The sequence below is a fragment of the Rhinolophus hipposideros genome, assembly GCF_964194185.1.
Source record: "Rhinolophus hipposideros genome assembly, chromosome: 23".
Classification (NCBI taxonomy): domain Eukaryota; kingdom Metazoa; phylum Chordata; class Mammalia; order Chiroptera; family Rhinolophidae; genus Rhinolophus; species Rhinolophus hipposideros.
Genome location: NC_138069.1, coordinates 27,911,733 through 27,933,368, shown reverse-complemented (window position 1 = coordinate 27,933,368; position 21,636 = coordinate 27,911,733). Strand labels below are relative to the sequence as shown.

The 21,636-nt window shown below is 42.4% G+C and overlaps 1 protein-coding gene across 3 annotated transcripts in view; it reads right to left on the bottom strand.

The window, feature by feature from the left end:
* Window positions 1–21,636, bottom strand: part of SGCD (sarcoglycan delta) — an 822,468-nt gene that overhangs the window by 120,233 nt on the left and 680,599 nt on the right. For all 3 annotated transcript variants that reach the window (XM_081035952.1, XM_081035953.1, XM_081035954.1), the window contains 2 exons: window positions 14,461–14,548; window positions 8,524–8,643 (listed from right to left, as the gene is read on the bottom strand). In XM_081035952.1, the coding sequence (XP_080892078.1) occupies window positions 8,524–8,643; window positions 14,461–14,548 (208 nt within the window). The remainder of the gene's footprint in view (window positions 1–8,523; window positions 8,644–14,460; window positions 14,549–21,636) is intronic.

The window sequence follows — 21,636 nt, the reverse complement described above, 5'->3', positions numbered from 1 at the left end:
ATGAAGTGATGTGTGAGCCACAAAGGAAGAGACCTTTTATGCAGAGACCAGGAGGAAGATTCTATGCAGATGGAAGAGTAAGTCCAAATGCTGGGAGGTGAAAACATACTTGGTGATGAAGGAAGGGGGACAGTGTACTGGAGCTGAGCAAGCAAGAGGGAGAGAACTTATAAAGTGTCTTCCACTAACAGCCTTCACAATCCGGGGTTCCACTGTCGCATGGATCGTGGTCATGATTTTCCCTGATCATACCTTTGATGAGTATAATGTATATTTGCTGCTAATCTTTGCTCAGCATCTATTCCCTTTCCTGGTAATGACACCCCAATTTTCTATTGGACAATTCCTCCTCTATCTCACCCTAAGTCATTTTTCCAACCTTAGCTCTTTGTGCATTACGTGTCACTCAATCAGTTCTGACCCCTGGTGACCCTACGAATGAGTGACGTCCACAGTGTCCTGTCCTCACAGCCCTGCTCGGCTCCTGCAGACTCGTGCCTATGGTTTCTTTATGGAGTCATTCCATCTCATGTTTGGTCTTCCTCTTTTTTTGTCTTCCTGCTGCCTTCTATTTGTCCCAGCACTATTGTCTTCTCCAAAGAACCCTGCCTTCTCCTGATGTCCCTGAAGTAGGACAGGTTCAGTTTTGTCATTTTTGCCTCCAGTGATGTTTTGCGCTCTGGAAGAGGGGATGTGACCCAGGCCTCACTAATAAACAGCATACTCTATCATCCTGTTCACAAAAACTTGTTCAGGGATGGGCATATGGCCCAAGTCAGTCTGGTCAGAGTAAAACCGAGGACTTTGTTGGATTTAGATTAGGAAGAAAAGCACTCTTTCTGCTCACCGGCAGAGTTGAAGACCAAATATAAGACTGGAAAACAGAAGTCAGAGATGGCACGGGAAAGAGAGAGACTGAATTTTGTTTGAGCCACTGGATCTAGCTTGAGGCTGGTTCCACTGAACTTTTCTGTCTCCCCACCTGTGCTGTGAGTTGGATTTATACTGTTTAAACCAATCGAGTCCTGACTACTAAACATGTGCTATTCCAGTCCGCAAGCAAGCACTCCCCCTCTAAGCTTCCCCCACAATCCATACTGAGACATAGTTCAAATTCTCTCTTCATTTGTGAAGCTTTCTAAACTTTCTCTTAGACACTGCACCTCCATAGCTGGATTCTGTAATTCCACAGTCACTTTGTTTCTATCCTATTAAACAGCTTGTTTTCTGCTTGGGCTCTCAGATATCTATATATGTGTCTCATCTCTCTGATTACAGACAGCTCCCTGAGAGAGCAGGAGCAATGACTTTCATCTCTGTATCTCCACGACGCCAGTCGCACAGATTGGGAGATATATATATATATATATATATATATATATATATATATATATATATATATATATATATGATACACACACATATTTAATGAATGAACACTTCTCAGAACACCCCATTCCTTTCATCATAATTATCAATTGCCAGGTTGCAGTTGAGTGTTTCATCAAAAACTAATTCAAAAGGCTGCATGTATCAGCTGATGTCTTCCAAAAAAAACAAGCATCAGACTGCATTTAAATTTCTATAAATCTTATGCTAATTTAACTGGCTTTAGACTTAATTAAAAATGTTTTTCAATTGATAATAATGTAACTCGGATAATTAGCATCAAGTGGCATCTAGAGGACATATTTAAAAAACTAATCTAGAGTACAAATAGACCTAATTAACAATTAGAATGACAACTTATAATTACGCTTTGTTTATAAATGCTATAATGTCCAATTCATTGTTCAATGAAATTGGTCATTAATGAAAATCAAAATTACGTTTTTCCTGGTGTCTCCCTGAAGATGCCTCTCAGATGCAGGCTTTTATGTTGCCCATTTGCTTGCTGCTTTTTAAAGACCACTCCTGTATAATATTTAATAACGTTGTTCTATAATTTAAGCTAAACTATATCACACCTCATCTTCTTTGTAATTTTACACCTTCTTGGTAACTAAGAGGAGGGGCCTGACTAGAAAGCTACATTTTCTGTGTCAGACCTAAATAGTTACCTTTGTAATATGGACAACCCCAAATTGGTAAAGCCATTCATGCCCATATGAAGAAAGACAGCGTCTGGTATTTGAATGAAAGCAAGGCCTTGAAAATGAGGGGAATGGAGGCCTCATGTGGAGAACTAGGAAAGTGGATTCTGGAGAGGTGGGCAGTTTGGTGGAGAGGCATGTCAGCTATCAGTGATGAAATGCAAGTGATGGAAAGGCAGCCATGCAGAAAGTCCAGGCTGTTGGGAATTTGGACCTAAAATTAAGAAGACAGTTTAAGGCAAAAACAGATTTGGGGGTCACCCGAAAAAAGTAAATGTTGAAGCTGTGTATAAGTGTGGGATTTCCCATGTGAAAAGAGAAAAACAAAGCCTGAACTTTGGGGGAACCCACAGGTCATGCCAAGTACGAATGTACGTCATTTACCAGGTGAAAGATGAGTTAGTGAAGGAAGCAGAGACAGTCAGATGTGGGAGGATTGTGGGAAGAGCAGAGTATGCAGAAGGCAAAAAGCAGAGGAATAGAGAAAACCATTGCCCAGTTCTTTGCCTCTCACTGTGATGCCAACGTGCTCTGGAGTTTGGGGAAGGTGAAGATTACTGTGAAAGAGGTCACTGAGTAGTGGGGAAGACTGCCTGGATTCAGATCCTGACTCCACCAGTTTCTCTTTGCGGAACTTTGGGCAAGTGGGTGCATTACTCTGTGCCTCAGTTTACTCCTCTATATATCAAGGTGATAAGCCAGTGCCCTTTTTTTTAAAGGTTGTTGTGAGGATCAAATACAGATTCGTGGTAAGTGGTTAGTTTAGCATCTTGCACAGAGTAAGCCCTCAACATATGCTAGCTATATTTATTTTGTAGATTTTCTGGAATGAAGTTGTAAAAGCTGAAGCCTGACATCCGCTGAGTGCACACGACAAAGTTGTGACTGTCCTAGGTCAGTGGTTCACAAACTTCCGAGTACATCACAACCACCTGGAAGGCTTGTTCAGTATGCGGAGCCACACAATCCAAGTAGGTCAGGTGTGGGGTTTGAGTCTGCTTGACTAACAAGAAAACCATAGCTGATGCTCCTATCCAAGAACCACACTTTGAAACCCACTGTCTTAGTGAGTGGAGGGAGAGACCCTCCAGTTTTGAGAATCCAACCCATGTCTTCAATCCCTCCACTACCTAAGTCTAATGTGAGAACACACATGTTAGGAAGACCAGCCTTACATGTACCCAGGTAAAATGGGTGGTACAGTATCTCCTACCCCATAAAAGTGTTGTCTATTCTGGCCCTAGCTGTGTCCAGAAAAATCCACTTGTCTAAGCTTACCTTATATATGAATAGTCCTACAAGACGGAAGCCAATTTCTCTCTGAATGCCCTCTTTTGTGAATACACAAGGCCTCTGTAAAATTTTAGGACCTGATGGGTCCCCTGAAGCTCAAGTGGGCTGACAGAAATCACTAACATGACAACAGTTAGCATGTATTGAGTACTTACTGGGTACCACGCTCTGTACTGTTCATTCTACATACAAGGTACCATCCACTTCTCCCAGCTGCTGTGAGAGCCAGACATTGTTACACTACATTAAAGAATAGAAGGATGCCTAGAAAGGTGAAGTCGCACATCCAAGGGCACCAGCTGACAGATGACAGAAACCAAGATTAAACCTGTACTCTCAACCACTCAGCTCCTTGGCTCTTGACTGCTCTCTTTTCCTCAGGAAAGACGTGCATACTTGAGAGACTGGCAACTACAGTCTGCCTACACTGATGCCTTCATCTCTTTTCCAGGATAAAAATTTCCCGAATGATAACTGAATCATTCTTTATGAGGCATGGCTACTAGTCCTTTTGCCATACCATTCAGAGACCATATAACTCAAGGTGTGTGCCATTGTCTTAAAAACTGAACAGGTGTGTGTAGTTAGCCAGAGAAGAATTTAAACAATTACTCTGAGCCTAAGGGCTAGGCTCCTATATCCAAGAGGCATTATCTTCTCAGGGTTATTCCTTCTGACCTTCTACTGCTTATTCCCACTTAACAATAACTAAAATAAGAGATATTTTGCATGTGTTTCTTATTATATTCATTCATCATTATTTCCATTCTGTATTGTGTTCCTCTCTCTGTTTTATACACGTGGAAACGAAAGCTTAGAGAGAGAAGGAGACTAGGGTGAGATCACTCAGATCCTAAATGGTTGAGCAAGGTTGCAAACCCAGGTTTTGTTGGACTCTGCCACGAAATATGCATCCTGATTCAAAACTCCCAAGAGCTTGTGCAGTCTGACAACTCAAAAAGACAGACTTCTCATTAAGCTGAAAATGAAAACGCCTAAATTTCTCTTTCCACACCATCTGGCTGAATCCCAGCTGACAGGAAGCTCATGTCTGCAACACAGTAGGCTCATTTCACTGAGTAGGCTGATGGGAGATTTGCGGGGTGGTCATTTCCTAATCTTCTCAGCACAGGCAGCAGCAGTGGTCTTTATGATGCTGCTTTCTTTCTACATTTTTTTTTTTGCATGAGAAAACAAATGCTTCTAATGATGGAGAGAGACAGATTTTATCCTCAATCATTCTCTAAGTGACACATCACAAGCATAAGCAGCAGCAACAACAGAAATATCCACCTGCCGTGAAGTGACTGAAAACTACAATAATCTTTCAGCCCTTAGTCTACACAGCGGTGGCGTGGAGGGGTTCTTCACTGACACCATCCTAGAGTTTTGTACACTAAGATTCAACTAAAGTGTTTGGACATCTAAAATTATCCTGTATCTTTGCAAAGTCAGGTTTTAAAGCAATGAGTTGATTTATGAAGCACTAAGAAACTAATGGGAAGTGCCACACACCATTTATACAAAAAGATCTTGGCAAGCGATACCATCACTTTTTCCCCTGGGCAATGATTTTAGAGCTGGTATAGCAAAGTACTATTGAAAAAGAGAATAGCCTAAAGTGTGTGTGTGTTTGTGTGTGTGTTTATTAAACCGCAAAATCTAGAACTAATGTGGAAAGTGTCATTTCTGCAAATAATAGAGAAAAACATTAATTGTGAGAGTTGGAAAGGGTCTCAGAACTAATATACTTATATGCAGTTAAGTGCACTGAGGCTGGAGTCCATAGGCAAGGATTTGAACATCGGTCCTATCCCTAACTAGCGCCTGATCTTGGGCAAATTTCTTCACTGTTTCAAGCCTTAGTTTACTCATCTGAAAATGGGACAAATTTGAGAAGGCAGCAACATATGATGCACTGTGGAAAGTTTGCGAACTTAATTGTCTGACCTGTATAGTGCTTTAAAGTAAAGCAGTTTGCCTGAAGAATACCTGGCTGGGAATTCTAGCTCTCACCTTTTACTATGGCTCGGGTCTGTCATCTGTAAAATGGGGATGATAACAATGATGCCTAACTTATAATGTAATGGGGATGTGTAAATACCGGGGGTGCCAAAAAATGTTTACACATCACTTGTATTCATCTTTCGTTATCGGTATATATTATTACAATTTTAATACAGTTTTCCTTTCTTAAAACGTGTATACAGTTTTTTGGCACTCTCTGTATAATAGTACATATAAAGCATGATATCAGAATCATAGCAAGTGGTCTACTTTTTGATAGTCTATCCACTTAAGGGGTTTTAAAAATGAGCACTAAGAGGTCTCCAAAGGACACAGAGGGGGAAAGAATGCAACTACATGGCTATGAGTCCAATCTCTGACCTTTCTCCCTCCCAAGCCCCACCTATAACCCAGGGCAGTCCTGGTCTTTTATATATTTTATTTATTGGGTTTGGATATAAATTCTTTATATTTAAAAGTTGTGTTTTTTTTTAATGGATTCAAAAACACTGTTTGAAAATGTCTGCTCTAGACAACTCTTGTTACAGATAGGAAAAAGCAAGGCCCTGATACATCAAGGGTGTTTGCTGTTTCAGAGCATGGCACAGGGGAGCACAGGACCAGGGATCAGATGCCCCTGGCTCTCTGCCTCTGAACCCCACACCCTCACTTCCACTGAGCCACCTCAGGTTGGTCACTGTCATCTAACTCTGCTCAGCTTGATGCTGGTCAGGATGATGCTGAGTTTTGAAACTGAGATAGGTGAGCATAATGAGGCAAGTAACGGTGATAGGGGAGCTGGGGAGAAATGCAGGTGGGAGAGTACAGGGTGGGATAATGGGGGGGGAGGGAAAGGGAGAGAGGGAGGGAGGGAGAGAGGGAGAGAGAGAGAAGGAGAGAGCGAGCACGCACTTTCTGGCAAGTTGATTAACTGAGGGCGGAGGTGATAGCCAGGACAGCAGTGAAACAGGAAGAAGATACCTAGTGAAACTAACAATACAGAGAACAAATAGTAATTTCACATTAGCACTTAAGGAACATGTACCATTTGTTAACCAACCAACTAGGCAACTTCCACAGATTATTTCATTCAATTTTTCCAAGACTTTGGAAGTTAGATACTTCTAGGACCCCCATTTAATAGATGAAGAAAACAAAGGCACAGAGAGGTTAGATAACTTGCTTAAGGGCACACCAATAGTAAAGGATAGAGATGAGTTAAGATCAGAATGGGTTCATTTCTGAGCTTTTAACCACCACATTTCAGTAACTCTTAGGCAGCAATAGAAGGGAAAGTCGTACTAGTACTTGGAACAGTAGCAGTAGCACGCGTAGTAACAGCGGCAGCAGCTGTCATGGACTGAGGACTGTTTCGTATGAGGCGCTGTGATAAGTGAATATCACATGATCTCGTTAAACCTAGGAATAACTCGAGATGGTAGATGCTCGTAGTCCAATTGAGAAAAGCAAGCTGGCTTAGTGATGTCAGTACGGTGTCTAAGGTCACACAGGAAGAGGTGACAAAGCAGGGATTAAGAGCCAGGTTAGCTCCAGCACGCAACTCCTACACCACCATGCTAGACCATTTGGTGTACAGCCGGCTGTGTTCTCAGACTCAAGGACTGTGACAGCAAGACCACGGAAATTCCTGCCAGGGTTTTTACAAACAAATTCTTGGGCCCTTCCGCCAGAGCCTCTAATGCAGTAAGTCATGGTTGGATCTATGAACATAAACTTTTCAGAGGTTCCCTAGATGATTCCTTTTTTTTTTTTTTTTTTTTGCTACTAAGACCAAATTTATTCAATAACCTGGTAAAATTTTCACTGTAATTATCCAACAGTATAAAAAGTACAAAACAGATTTGTACATTTCTAATATATTAATCAAAGTGCATGACGACCTATATCACATCCTACAAGCAAAGAGAGGGAATAAAGAAGATTGTGTCTGAGGTCTAATAAAAAATGAATAAATATACACAGAAGTAGAGATGATCCACATTGTAGTATATTCTACCACAAATACTGCAGCCACAATGTACAAAAAAAAAAAAAAGAAAGAAAGAAAAGAAAGGGAAAAAAAGGAACCATTTTAAAATAGCTCAGGAGGAAGATAATGGTTGGGCCTTGTAATACGCTTCCAAGGCTGTGGGACAGCCAACCCCACTCCCTGTGTAGTCTGTGCATATAGTGGCTTGTAGTTTTTTCCAAAAGACGGAAATATAAAATTTTAAGCATAGATTAAGAACTATAAAACTACAAACTGCTCATAAAAGGTGCTCACTCCTTTTTGCTGTTTATACTATGCAATTTTTAAAATCCAGTTATAAAGATAAGCACTGAGTCATGTTATTATAAGGTAGGCAAATGATCCTTCCTCCCTTGGTATGAAAAATCTAAAGCAGTAATGTATTTTTCCTGAACTTTTACAAAAGAGGCAGCGAGAGCACTTTGGTTTGGGTTCAAGTAAGAGAATTTCAATAAAGATTTTAGAACTGAAGGGCTGATTTTAGAACCTTTAGGATTTATCATCTAACATCTCAATGTTCAAAAAGCGTGACTAAAGAAGCCAAACCAAAGCCAACCTTCTCAGCATTAACACCTTTTTTCTTCTAGAATTTTCCTTTAATATAGAGTGGAAAAAAACTAAACACACAAAATCAAGCAAACCTTAATAGGTTAAAACAAGCCCAACACTTACTCTACCCAGATAAAACCTTCACAAAGGTCAACCGAAGTAATACAGAGCTAAAACTCAATTGTGCAGATTTTCAATGAAGTCACCACTCCCGAGGCACAAACAAAGGTAATTCTTAGCTTAGAACCAGGTTTAGTAATCACGATAGCAGGTACATAGGTACACAGGTCTTGACTGCTTCTTGCAAGACTGCCAATGTGAGGACAGATGTGCCCTCTTATATTTCTTGTCATAAGCACACATCCCACTCAAAGCTCAGTGTTGGCACACATGCCACAAAGACTTCATGAGTTGAGAAATTTTCACCAGGGACCAGGCTCTGGGGTGACAGGTTCAATTGCCTCATTTTAAGAGAATCCAGAAACCATTTCACTTTTCCTCTCAAATGTACATAATAGCATCAGACCGATTAAATGCTTAAAGTTTCCTTACCTAAAACTCGTAATCTCTCAGCTCCTACTACGACTTCATTGTTATCCGCAGAGAAGAGCAATTTTCCAGAAACTGTCTTTACTTCAAACTTTTGGCCATAAGCTTCTATGGCTTTTGGACCTAGAAGGTGGAGGAGAGAGAGAGAGAGAGAGAGAGAGAGAGAGAGAGAGAGAGAGAGAGAGAGAGAGAGAGAGAGAGAGAGAGAAGAGAGCATGAGGTTCTTTGCATTTAATTACAATGAGCTCTTCATAGAGTGCATACATCTGACAAGATTGTATTGGACTTTAATGTAAGTGGATTGGCTTTCAGAAGCCAACCGTGAAAATCAGTCTCATGACTTTAGCCATGTCCTGTCAATTAATTTTAATCATATGCTCTCAGGCTATGATTTTAAAGACCATCATGCCTTTCCTTCAAGCTAATGCTTGAATGAGATTTCTCTCAGCTAACCATCAAATTACTGTCAAATACTTGTAGGTATAGGCTTGAGTGTATCGAGGCAAAAGAGGCTCACCACCTCTAGAAGCAACCAGCATATCTTTGGCTAGTCCTAACTGCTGGAAAGGGTGCCTGTACATTCAGTTGAAATCTATCTCACTCTGTCTGTACCCTCGATCCACTGGCTGCATTTGACATCAGACAGCTCTGTTTCCTCAGTGTACCAATAATTTCCTGGCCGTAAAGGCTATAATATTTTGCAATTACTTGCCTAGGAAGTTGTTGAACCATTTATGCTGGGATTTCTTTCCATAAAAAATAAGTTTCGAGGGTTTGTCATAGGACAACAGATACTATTCTTGAAGGTGGGCCTGCAGAAGACAAGGTCTCCCTCTGCTTCCATAACACTTATCTTCTGATGGAGACAGACAGATGTCAATTTAAACACTGATTGATAAATAAATAAAACCCACAGAGAATTTTGGGTAGTATGGGGAACAAACAGGTTCACGTGTTAGAATTCCTAAAAAAAGAAAGGAGACATTTCAGTGTATCTGAGCTGGAGCCACCTGAATACGTGAAGTTCATCAGAATAACCTGGGAGTGTAATCACCCTCATGGAACCTAGCTCGGATCAAAAGGAACTTATCTTTTGATCTAGAAATTCATACAGAAAAAAAATTATATTTATATTTAACCAAATCTGCCCAGGAGAGTCTGAGATAGAATTCTGTTTCCTTCGAGTTATTTTTCCAGACAGCGTTACTTAGGAATAAAACATAGTAATGAAAGGGCCCACAATGCCTCCCAGGCAGACACCACCAGGAACACGCCTTGCTGGGAGGGAAAACACACATGTGGGGAAGCACACGACACATCTCAGTAACAAGGAAGAACTTACTGTAGTATTTGGCCTTCTATGAGGTTATTTGGGCCAGGGCTTAAAGAAGCAAAGCCTTGCTGTGGATTAAATGCTGTCGGGGAGTAGGAGTCATCTTATAACTGTTATCTTAATAAATCTGTTCTAGAAGTAGGGAAGACCAGAGCAATGCTAGAACTGTCATGGATAAAGAAAAAACAGGCATACAAGCTAGGATAGAGAGATGTTTGTTCAGTTTGTGGTTTGGGTAAATGTTCTCATTTTTGTCTGCGTTCAGAATGACCTTTGTTCGGAGACATGTTTGTGTTCAGAGCTGTCTTTGCTGTTCCTTTGTCTTTATCCTGCATGGCCACCAAGTGGCCTTGTGTGTTGTGGATGTTCTACGAAATTATTTATGGTTAAACAGGAGAACACTGAGGACTGGCTAATAGTGCCGGGCTGGCCCCTGATGTCTGAGGCTGCTTTCCTTTTCTTGTCAATGCTATCAGTCTAAGAATCAGAGGATAAGAATTATGTCTCAACTCTCTCATTTTCTGGTACTGTGACGTTGAGCAAATCATTTGATCTTTCTGTAGATCTCATTTTCCGCCATCCATAAAATTGTACTATCACCACCTATTCTATCTACCCCCACAGAAAGGTTAAAAGGATCAAAAGGATCACACTATACTGTGTGTATAAAAAGAACTTTGTAGGCAGAAAAGTGCTGTGAAATGCAGAGGACGGCTCTTGTGATTGTCATCAGCATTGCGACCATGAATGACCATGACCATTTTTCCAATGCAGTGGCCACAGCATATTGAAGAGAATTAATGATAAGCACCTTGGAGTGCACTTCCCTCATTCTCATAGTCATGTCAATTTGGCAGACCTGATCTCTTTCCAGAACATCCATACTAGCCCGCTGACAAAAATAAGGACATTGGAAAGGCTCCTTAATGAGTGGGGAATTGAAATAGCAGGTATTGCACTGCATTTGCAAATGGCGTGGGACCTGGACGTTATCTTCTCTGACTGCCTCCATGCTGTAGTTGAGAAGAGCAAATGGCAGCAAGGTTAAGGGCTCCTCAAGGTCACCAAGTGAGCTAATGGCAGATCTGGGTCTGGCCTGAGCTCTCAAAATTGTTCTACAGAAGAAAGAGGGGTGTTTGTTTGTCTAGGAAGGAAAAGGGGGTTGGAGCCAACACAGGAGTAATAGCTAGGAAAGGAGCTTTTGGAGGATGAGGGGAAGTAGAACGATGGGGACCAGAGCTAGAGAGATCCTGACAGAACAGAGATGTCCATGAGGGCTTCGGATTAGGTGTCCTGAGAGGAGGGCTAAGGTGCGGCTGCCTTCTTGGTGACACCAAAAACTTCAGGAAAATCTGTAATATTTGTCAATGTTTTGGGGTTGTTACCCCTTTTTTTAGAAGGGAGACTGAGGTTCAAGAGGTCAAGAAGCGCTAATGAATGAATGAATGACCTCCAAATGGTCCCAGGTGAGCACCGCTTGCCTACTCTGGATCCAGTCCGATGGCGAGATGGTGGCAGGAGTAGGGGATGAATACCCGGCCTTTGCCTCCCTCCGTGGACTTAGGTGATAACATGAGATGTGGCCCCTGAGGAGTCGAGAACACGTGCCTGTGTGTGGGATGTGCTTCCTCTGAACTTATGAATGGGACATGAGACACACAGGAGAGTGTGCCGAGGAGACGGCAGTAATCAGAGAACACAAGACACACGTTATCTTGCTTTTCAGGGCTCCTCAGAATACGACATGGAATTTTCCATGGGCAGAACCATTTGGGTACACAAAGGTCAGTAACTGGTAGTTTTGGCGGAAACCCCCCCGAGGGCTGGCTCAATGGCAGTCGGCTTGTGCTCTTGTTGATCTCACCTGGGACTGCCAAACCTCCTCAGACATGGTGAAATCGCAAAACAATGATTCTAGAGAGAAATGCAAATGGAATTGGAGACTGCTCAGGACGTCCCTGGGTGAACCCATTGTTCCTCTGTGGGATGGAAAAAAGTCACTAATCGTCACTGGAAACTAATCTTCAGTTACTCTCCATCTGTGCGTGGCAGTCTGTGTGTGAGTCGTCTTCTTCATTGATTCCCCAAACAGGGAGATCTGACCAGGAAGCATTAGCAGGGTCCCAGTCATGCCACGGCCACCAGTTTGGGAGCTGGACAGGCCTGCGGCCATGCAGCCTAATTGCTTTCCCCACCTCCCCTGATGCTGGGACGTTTGCCCACTCTGGCAAGAGGCTGGGGAAGGCCCCCCCACAATTTTTCTTCCTGCAGATCAGGAAGGGTTTCCTGTCCAGCTCCACCACGGAGGTGACACTAAATCAGCTGCAGTATCAGTCAAACGGGCATTTGTGGACTAGCCTAGGAACTTACCTACCACTTAAAACATTGTTTCGCATCACAAGATTACCTGAATCGGTAACACTGGCATTTTTTTCTGGGCTTTTGAAACATTCTGTAGATGAGCAGGACAATTCATGACTCCTCTGGATTGCCTTAGTAAACCTGGCCTCTTGGACGGCAGGAGTCATTTGCTGTGGGATAGGTGCGTCACCTGGTACACTACCAGGTATAACAGGCGTTAGAAGAAACGGGCTCCTGGAAGTGCTCTGTCCTGTGCATGTGTGTAACCGTAAAAAGAGAACCATGAAAGAGCTCTTCAGAGGTAGGGCTGTGTGTGTGGGAATGCTGTACAATTATACTATGGACACATCTGTCCTCTCCAGAAATCATCCTAAAGGGCTCTTGCTGGCTGGGGATAGATGGCTTTTTGCTCATCTCATTTGAATATTAGCTATCTCAGGCCTTGCCTGCCGAGTTAGGGATAGATTTGCCAGCTTCCAAGAGGGCCCGATTTGGGCAGGGGAGACAGCAAAACGGAAGGCTGGGAAGGAGGGAGGCAAGAGAGAGGAGAAAATAGAAGGGAAAGGAGAGAGAGAAGGGGGAGAGACAGGAGGAAGAAAGAAGGGGCAGAGCGAAAGAAGAGAGGGAAGAGGAGAGAAGGGGAAGAGAGAAAGGGAACACGGGGGAAAGGGAGATGGGAAGATGGGGAAAGTGGGAAGGGGGGAAGTGTGGAGAGGAAGGAGGAAGAGGAGGGTAGAGAGGGGAAAGAGAGCAAAGGGGAGGAAAAGAGGGGAGTCAGGGGGAGAAAATGGAAAGGAGGAGGTGGAGATGGAGAGGGGGAGAGGGAAGGAAAGAGAAGGAAGGGGAGAGAGAGACTGACTGACTCTTGTTGAATAATAATAATTTGGGCAGTTTCGGCTTTATTAAAACAAAATCTTTCAAGTAAACCAAATATCCCACTACAAATAAATGGCAAATGATCAAGGGGCTAAATAAGTTCCTTTTGGATGCGGAAGTCTGGGGGCTAGAGGTTGGATTTATTTCCTGTCTGGAGGTAATTTTCACACACGCCACTTAAATCACTGCTCACTGAAGCTGTTTATTTAGTTATTTAGCACTGTGACTAGGTCAGATGTCCTACGAGCACCACGAACCATGCAATCGCAGGCTGGAACAACGTGTGTATGGATTATGGGCTCTGCCGTGCAGCGATTCCTGCCACCCCTGCGTTTTCCCTGGTAGATGGTCCAAGTCACCCCCGGGCTGTGGAGCTCCAGACATCCACAGGCAGTGCTCCTGCAAGCCACACACTGGGGATCTTTCCCCAGCAGGACTCTGGGCACAAAGGCACCTGTTTCCCATGGCATGTGCATTGGTGGGGCCCCAGATGTTGTAGTCACAGTAACGTTTCAGGGCATTTGGGCAACTGGCTTCAGAAAATGTCCATCTGTATACTTTTCCCTCAGCCCTGGAGCTAAACAAATGGCATTCTCTGCCTGGAAGTATAACAATGACATTCAGACGCACACCCTTTTCCCTTTCCACTGTGGGGTGAATAATGGCTCCTGTTTACTGCTGCGTATAACCTACAGAGGGGGCCCTGGCCATACCACTCAACATATTACCACGGCCATGAGGCCCATGTTTATCACTGCAAGCATGACTGTGAATAACCAATCCTCATTTAAATTTTAGGAACATGCGGCTTAAAACCCAGTGGGTGCTTTCCATAGCGGAAAGGAGCAGATCTGCTAAGTTAAAAGGAACCACACAAACATATTCAGTAAAGGTACATCTGCAACTTGCAATTGAATTAAGGTTCAAAGTCAGCACGTATCACAAATATGGCATGGATTCAAACGACCCTTTACACCCCATGAAGTATGGTGTGCATGGTTTTGTGTATACTGGGCTCTCTCTCAATTAATTCAACACAGTCAGCTTTTCCTCCAGCATTGGAGCAGAAAGCTTATCTGTGGTTGAGCACCCGATGAAGCAGCTGGCTTCTGTTTAGGGGCTATGCTACATGGAAAATAGTTTATTCCACCCTAAACAAATATTACTGAATCTGCATAAGTTAAATGTGTGTATATGACAAGACGCTACCCTTTAGTAGAATCATGGACCACATGCCACCATCTCTTTCTCTAACACACTGTAAAATGTGTTAGCAGACGTTTCTTTCTTTAGTTCACATGGTGCTTCATTCAATTTTTGGTTCTGAGTACTTAGCGTGGACCAAGCACCGCTAAGTTTTCTTCTCTTACCTGTGATCAGCTGAGTTAGCACTTTAGTCTGGTCATTGAGAATGTTCACTGTCACATTTCTGGCTGATTTGAAATACAGGGCATTACCCTGTAATAAGAAAATAAGAGAAACACATGAAAATGGCAGCAGATTTCTAAACGAAAAACTGAAATCCTAACTCTCAAGGGGCTGCACTGGTTTCAGCCAAGTTCTCACTGATGTGTCTTGATTTGAAAACTTCAAATGTTTAATGATCCCCACGTACGTGATAATTAACTGGCATTCATCCAAAATGGATTTCCTCTAAAGAGACACACAGAGAGACAGATACACATTCAAAATAGATTTCCCTAACACACACACACACACACACAGACACACACACACACACAGACACACACACACAGACACACACACACACACACACACACACTCGAATCAGAGACAAAGGGTGACACTGAGCCCTGTAGACCTAGCACCCTGCAGTGCTAGCATTGGCACGTGGGGTGATCAGCAATGACTGACAATCTCCTAATCTTATCCTTCCTAGTTTACAATTTCTCCTAAGGAACCGTACAGAGTCCTTAATGGAGACCAGAAAGCTTGTGTAAAATACTCAACGTCTGCCCCTCTGGCGTGTCCACCGGCTGTCAGAATCCAGGTGCTCCTCAGGAGACTGAAGTCTCTTTGTGGAGATATTTGCCACCCAGATACACGAAATCCAGGAGACCCGGCATCTCCCATTAGGTTCCTGCCTCTCTTTTCTTCCTTTTCTTGTTTCCAAATTTCTTTTCCTTCAGCCTTTCTCTGCCTCCATCCAATTCGTGCTTTATCTCAAAGGCCACCCAATTCCTTTCTCAAGCATGACTCAAAACAGGGGTTGGCACGCTTTTTCTATCCAGGGTCTGATAGTAACAATATACAGGCTTTGTGGGATATATAGTTCTGTGGTAACTATTCACCTTCTAACTGCTGTTTGGTTGCAACACAGCCACAGACAGATGGGTATGACTGTATTCCCATAAAACTTTATTCATAAACAATGAAATCTGAACATCATGTCATTAAAAAATTCAAATTTAAAGTAATCTTACTGTATCTTAAAATATTATTCTCCCCCCTATCATTTGAAAATATAAATTCTTAGTTCACTGGCTACATGAAAACAGGCAGTGGGCTGGGTTCAGTCCACAGGCCATGGTTTGCCACCCCCTGGCTTACTTGTTCTCCCTTTCCTGGAGTAAACTAAAGCTATCAACTAAAGGCTGCATCATGGACAGAACATGTCAGTCATCAGATAGGTGTGTAGAAAAAAGAATATGGAGTGCCATTCTTGTCTTTCCAGAACTTTGTGACATCTTGGCATATATCTACCTGAATATTCAATAATACCAGTACGCACTGAATCCCAAACACAGAAAAAAACATCGCCCTAAGAATTGTCAGGAAAGATAGGCAAGACTCCCGTCTTTACGTTGAAAGTCTTATGTTCTAATGGGGACAAGGAGATGGGCACAGATATCATATCAGACAGAGAACAGTAGGGTGATTAGGGAGGTGCAAACCACGTGTGTGAGAACTTTCCTGAAGGGTAAGATTATTCATAACTTGAGGCTCTGGAGTGGCATACAAAGGAGATATTAATGCGTGAGCTGAGCCTTGAAAAGAACAGATACAGTTTGATCAAGTTGACATGAAAAAAGGAGGTCATGGAGGTGGGAAGGTTATAGACTGATTGTCTAATGGTTTTTTCCTTCAAAAACTGGTGGGTGTAGGATGGGGTTAGCGAGCCTCGCTGAGTGCCCGCTTATGGCGGAGTGGCAGGGCTGTCCTGAGGTGGTTCCCACAGGCCAAGGAGGGCATGGGGTGGCCATTGCCAAGACATGTTTTCCACAGATAGTCTGGAGTCATGGTCTTTCGCACTCAAAGTCAATGGCTAAAATGGATGACCAGTACTCAGGCCCTGAATAACCAGTCAACCTTGGGTGAGAGCTGTGGTCCTACTGTCAGGGAGACAGAAGATGACTTCTCTACCTCAGGGCAACGATTGACTCACTGTAATCCCTCCCCCTCAACATTTTGCCTGATAAAAAAGGGTTTTATTTATTTTTTAAATTGCTTCAGGGAAGAAGAAATACATTAAATCTAATATTGACATAGTTTTTTTTTTTTTTTTTTTTTTTTTTTTTGTCCATTAGGAAATAAGTATTAGCCAGAAACAGTTTCTTTGGCATTACTTCTGGCAGTGCTTAGCGGTTCTGCTTAAAACTTAAAAACAATTCAAGTAATGTGAAAATTCAGAACTTGGAATCTGGACAGGAGGCTATATGTTTCTAGAAGTTAATGTTCTAACATTTCTCTTTGTATAATCAGCAACCTGGCACTGCAGAAAGACGAGCGACCTGGAATCAGAGAATTGGATAAACTGCATTACCATTGAACAGTGTGTGACCTTGAGAAAATCATTTAACTGTTTTGTGGTTCATTCTTTGCATCTACAATCTCAGGGCTAATGTAACTGAGCACTCACTCTGTGCCAGATGTGCAGTAGGAGCCTGGAGTCAGCCCATCTAGTTTCCAATCAATACCATTTCCTAGTTGGGTAACTTGGGGCAAATTACTTAATTGTTCCAAGCCTCGGTTTCTTGATATGTAGGATGGTACAAATATGTATTATTAAATTATTAAAATGTATTATTAAAATTATTACATTCTATATGTAATTAACACATATGGCCCAGTGTCAGGCACACAGTAAGTCCCCTGTAGTTGTTAGGGTAAGGGGACAGGAGGAAAGGGGGAGGCGTGATAGGGGTTGGGGGGAAATGAAGGGGCAAAAGTGGGGGAAAAGGGGATGGAGGAAGAGAAATGAGGAAGTCCTTCTTTTGCCCTTCCTAATCCTTAGATCCAGTCTGTGCAATGAGTCAGGGAGTTGTTCCATTTCCAACATTCTCTGTTTCCATATTTCAAAAGATCTCCCTATATCTGGCTGTTTCACTACTATTTTTCAAATCCCAGTATCTTCAATGCCACCTGCTTACTCTTAATATAATTTAAGTAATTCTACTGTGGGAAAAAAAAATAAAATTCCTAACAACTTACATCAAGGTTTACAGCAAGAGATATAAAAAAGCCACCATTCCTTTTTATTACCATGTCAAAATACTGTAATTCAGCGTTAATTGTTCTAATATACTAATTTCTGGTGAAGCAGAGTCTTTGCTACATCAGGGTTTAAACAAAGAGTGTCATGCTAGCTTGGAACACATTGCTGTAATCCTCCCAAATACCCCATCACAGTAAGATTACCAGGGGAAAAAAAACATTAACCGGCTCACAAATGTGAAGCACCTGACACAGCAGCTGGGTGGTGCAATTTTGTGCGGCTCTCTGGTTGTGCTTACCGAGACTAAACAAGGAAAATACCACCCAAGCTAAGAGTCCCTTAGGTCTCTGGGCATTAGAACAAGTTGGGGAAACACTCTGTCATGTCCGAGGAGAAGCTAAATTCTGTCCTCTCAGCTTCTTCTTTTCCCCGGTGCTCCTCCCACTCACCATAGCAGCCTCTGGGCCTGGAGAAGTTAATTTCTGCTGCAGGAGAGCCTGCTCTGTGGTCTGTGACTTTCACTAACTGAGGAGACTGGCAGACCTGTGGCTGGTGAGGAAGACGAGAGCTCTGGACCAGGTCAGTCCATGGTTCTGGACAGAGGGCAAAGCTGCCTGGGAGACTTGGAAGGAAGACAGTGCACTGACTCTTCTACAGAAGGAGAGGAGGACAATCCCCAAATTTGGGGGGTACTCTCCCCAAAGAATGAAAGCATACAGCCTTTTGCTAGAGAGGAATCGCCATCACATCTGTGTCTGTAACGCAAAACAGGCAGAACAGAATCAAATTTTTTCTGGATGACCCTAGACTGCTGAAGTGAACATAGAGATCCACGATGCCCTCCAGGGGCTACTCTATGTATGTGGCTATTTGAATACTAAATGGCTCCATCATGACGGCACTTTAAAATGATTGTATCTGATTTGAAAAACTGTACTATTTATTCTTATATCAAAACAGTACACATACTACAAAACTGACATCAAAGAGCAACGGTTCATATCTCTCACCAATGCAAGACCTTTCAGCTTGCTGGTGTGTCTCACCTCACAGGTGATGAGATCATAAATTCCTAACTGGGCAGGAAGTGCCCATGGCAGGCAGTCATCATGCCCCAGCCTATAGCTTGTTTAGTAAAAGGTTTAAGCCAGCCCTGCCCGTTTCCTTGTGCATCTGGGTTAACACACCTTTGAAATGCCAGAAGGAAACCTCTTTTCCAGACTCCTCAAAGGCATAACCACCCTCAAGGGAGCACATAATCTTGCTAACTATCCTGTACCTTGCTTTCTCCCACCTTCCTGTAATCTTCTTTCCTTTCCCTCCTTAATTCCAAAGATATAAAAGAACCTGCAAAACTGCCATTTGCTGGAGCACTTGAGATCGTGCTTCCCAGAAATATCATCGGTTTTGGCTCAGATAAACTCTTGGAAAAGTTCTCTACAGGTTTGGACATTTCTTACGTTGACACCAGGAAGCTCCTTTAGGTATTTCCCACTGTGTGGCCTATGATCTCTTGATTTATCAACTTTAGACATTATTCACTGAATATCTGCAAAATTCCTTACAAATTTGGTTAAATTAATATTCAGACTCTGCATTAGTATGATTATGTTATATTGTCCATATCTGAGCCAAGTAGGTGTTCTTTAAACACATGTCCTTTTTCTTTTTTAATTTTTTAAATTAAATTTATTGGGGTGACATTGGTAAGTAAAAGTACATAGGTTTCAAGTGTACAATTCTATAATACATCATCTACATACTGCATTGTGTGTTCGCCATCCTGGAGTAAAAAGAAATGCTTCATTTTCTAAGTTTAATCCTTTTGTTTGTTTGTTTGTTTTTTAGGGTCTGTTTTTCTGGGAAATATCCTCAATTGTAAGTTCCCTTTCTGTTGATTTTTTTTAAAAAACTTCTACTATCACACTTACAATTTCCAAGAGTTTTTTCTTATTCTTTGAACAATCCTTTTTATACTATCCCTTCCTAGTTTGACTGACTCACTCACCAAAAAGCTGGTTGGAAGATCTCTGTTTCCAGAGGGTGAAACTTGCCATAGGGTACAATAGTGGGGATTTGGCTAACTCAATGGAGAACCTCCAAATGTCAGTATCTGTGGGCAGTCAGTACCTGTGTGCTAGTTTCATCAAAGAGGAATTCTCTAACTCCTGCCAGGAAGGTGGTGGGTATAACTTTAGATAGAAGAGTTCCAAGTGTGAAAGGAGAAGGGGGCTGGGCATTTTGTTGTTCAGGGACAGACTTTCAAGTGAACCTATTTCAGTGCCTCATTCCTGACTTCATCTGTGTCTAACGGCATGAGCCCAGAGGCCCTTTGGTCAAACTTTCTAGAAAACAATCCTTGTAGTCTCTGCTAGGCTGGGGAAAGGTATTTGCTTAGCTGGGTCAACTGGGCATGGGATCTGGAGATAGAATGGAGACTGTAATTGGTCTATATGCAGATTTTTCAGAGTCCTCTTTTTCAGCCCCAATCCAGGTGCATTAGGACCTTCGTGGTAAGGTCCTGTACCTAAATGTCTCACAGATAAGTGACCCTGGTCTACTTACTACACTACACTACTTACTATTTATGACACTGTACCTAAAATGTCTCACAGATAAGTGACCCTGGTCTACCTACTACATACTGTGGCTTTCAATCCTATAGGGACATCCAGTTCTCATTTGCCCACTTTCCATAATTTTCTCTCCGTCACTTTCTCTCCCTTTCTCTACGACAATGCAAATGTATTCCTTTTCACTTTTGTTCTCCATGTTTTCAGTGGGGTTTTTAAAGGAAGCAGAGACCTATCATTTCTCCATGCAATCAATTTGTCTCCTTCTAATGCCACTTCATCCTACTGCCGTCTTAAGAGGAAAGCAGATTAACATGGTGTGTAAATCAAGAATAGGTGATCTCTGGCCCTGAACCCAGAGCATCTCTTAAGCATTTTATATACACTGACTGAGTACCCCGGAACATGTCATACACTGTTCCAGGCCCTGGAGGATGGAAACGATATGACTTTTATCTTTCAGAAGCTCTTTGCCCAGGGGGACCCTGAATCAATGCAAAATTATCATAACAACAATGTGATAGGACCTCCACTGATATCTATGCTCCCCTGGTGTGAAAGGCACAGATTTTAATATTCGCTTTGATGGCAGCCCTCTAGCCACAGTCTGTTCTGAAGTAATGTGGCCTCCAGAAATTACTTATCTTGAGAATCCTACATGGCAGTATATTTTCCTTGCCCTCTGAGGAACTAACAATCTGATCTGGGAATTGAGATAAACGGAGAAAACCACAAGACAGCACAGAAACAACTTGCACATTCAGGGAAGGCTTTCAACTCTCAGTGCAAATGACATTCAAAGAAGGAAGGGATCAGCGTGACTGGAATCCTGAGGGGTCTTTCCAGAGTAGAGTTTGGCTGGCTTTTGTCTTTTCAGGGTGGTTCACAATAACATACTTTCCGTCTGATGTTAATTTAGACAATAAGGGAGGCTGGCCTTGTGGAGTGAAGGTTCAGAGTGTGAACTGTGGAGTCAGACAGATGTGAACTTGTGTCCCAGCTCTGCTTTTTACTAACAGTGTGGCTTTGGGTCAGTCATTTACATCCTTTGAGCCTCGGTTTCTATATCGATGAAATGAAATTAAAGGCTACTGAATGGTGTTGATATGAGGACTAAGAAAGACAATGTGTGTCAAGTGGCAAGCACAGTGGCTACCAAAATACTGTATAAACTCTACCAAATAAATAAATGAAACCTACAAATAAATAAATGAAACCTACATTGGGATGGCTTCTTCGAAAACAGCTGATTCTAGCACTGGGCAAGAAATATAAAAGATGAGCCTGGAGCGTCTTTTAGTGCCAGAAAGGAAGGAAGTGCTCAGAAAACAAATGAAACAAACAGAAAAATATCCCACACTTATGGGAGGATGTCAAAGGGACACAGGTGACAACTAAAAGAGCACCCAACGGCCAAAGCTGGAAGAATATGAACAACAAAATAAATAACATAGTATTGAATTATAACCCAAAGCATAAAATAAATATCCATGAGTCAATAATGATATAAATAAATG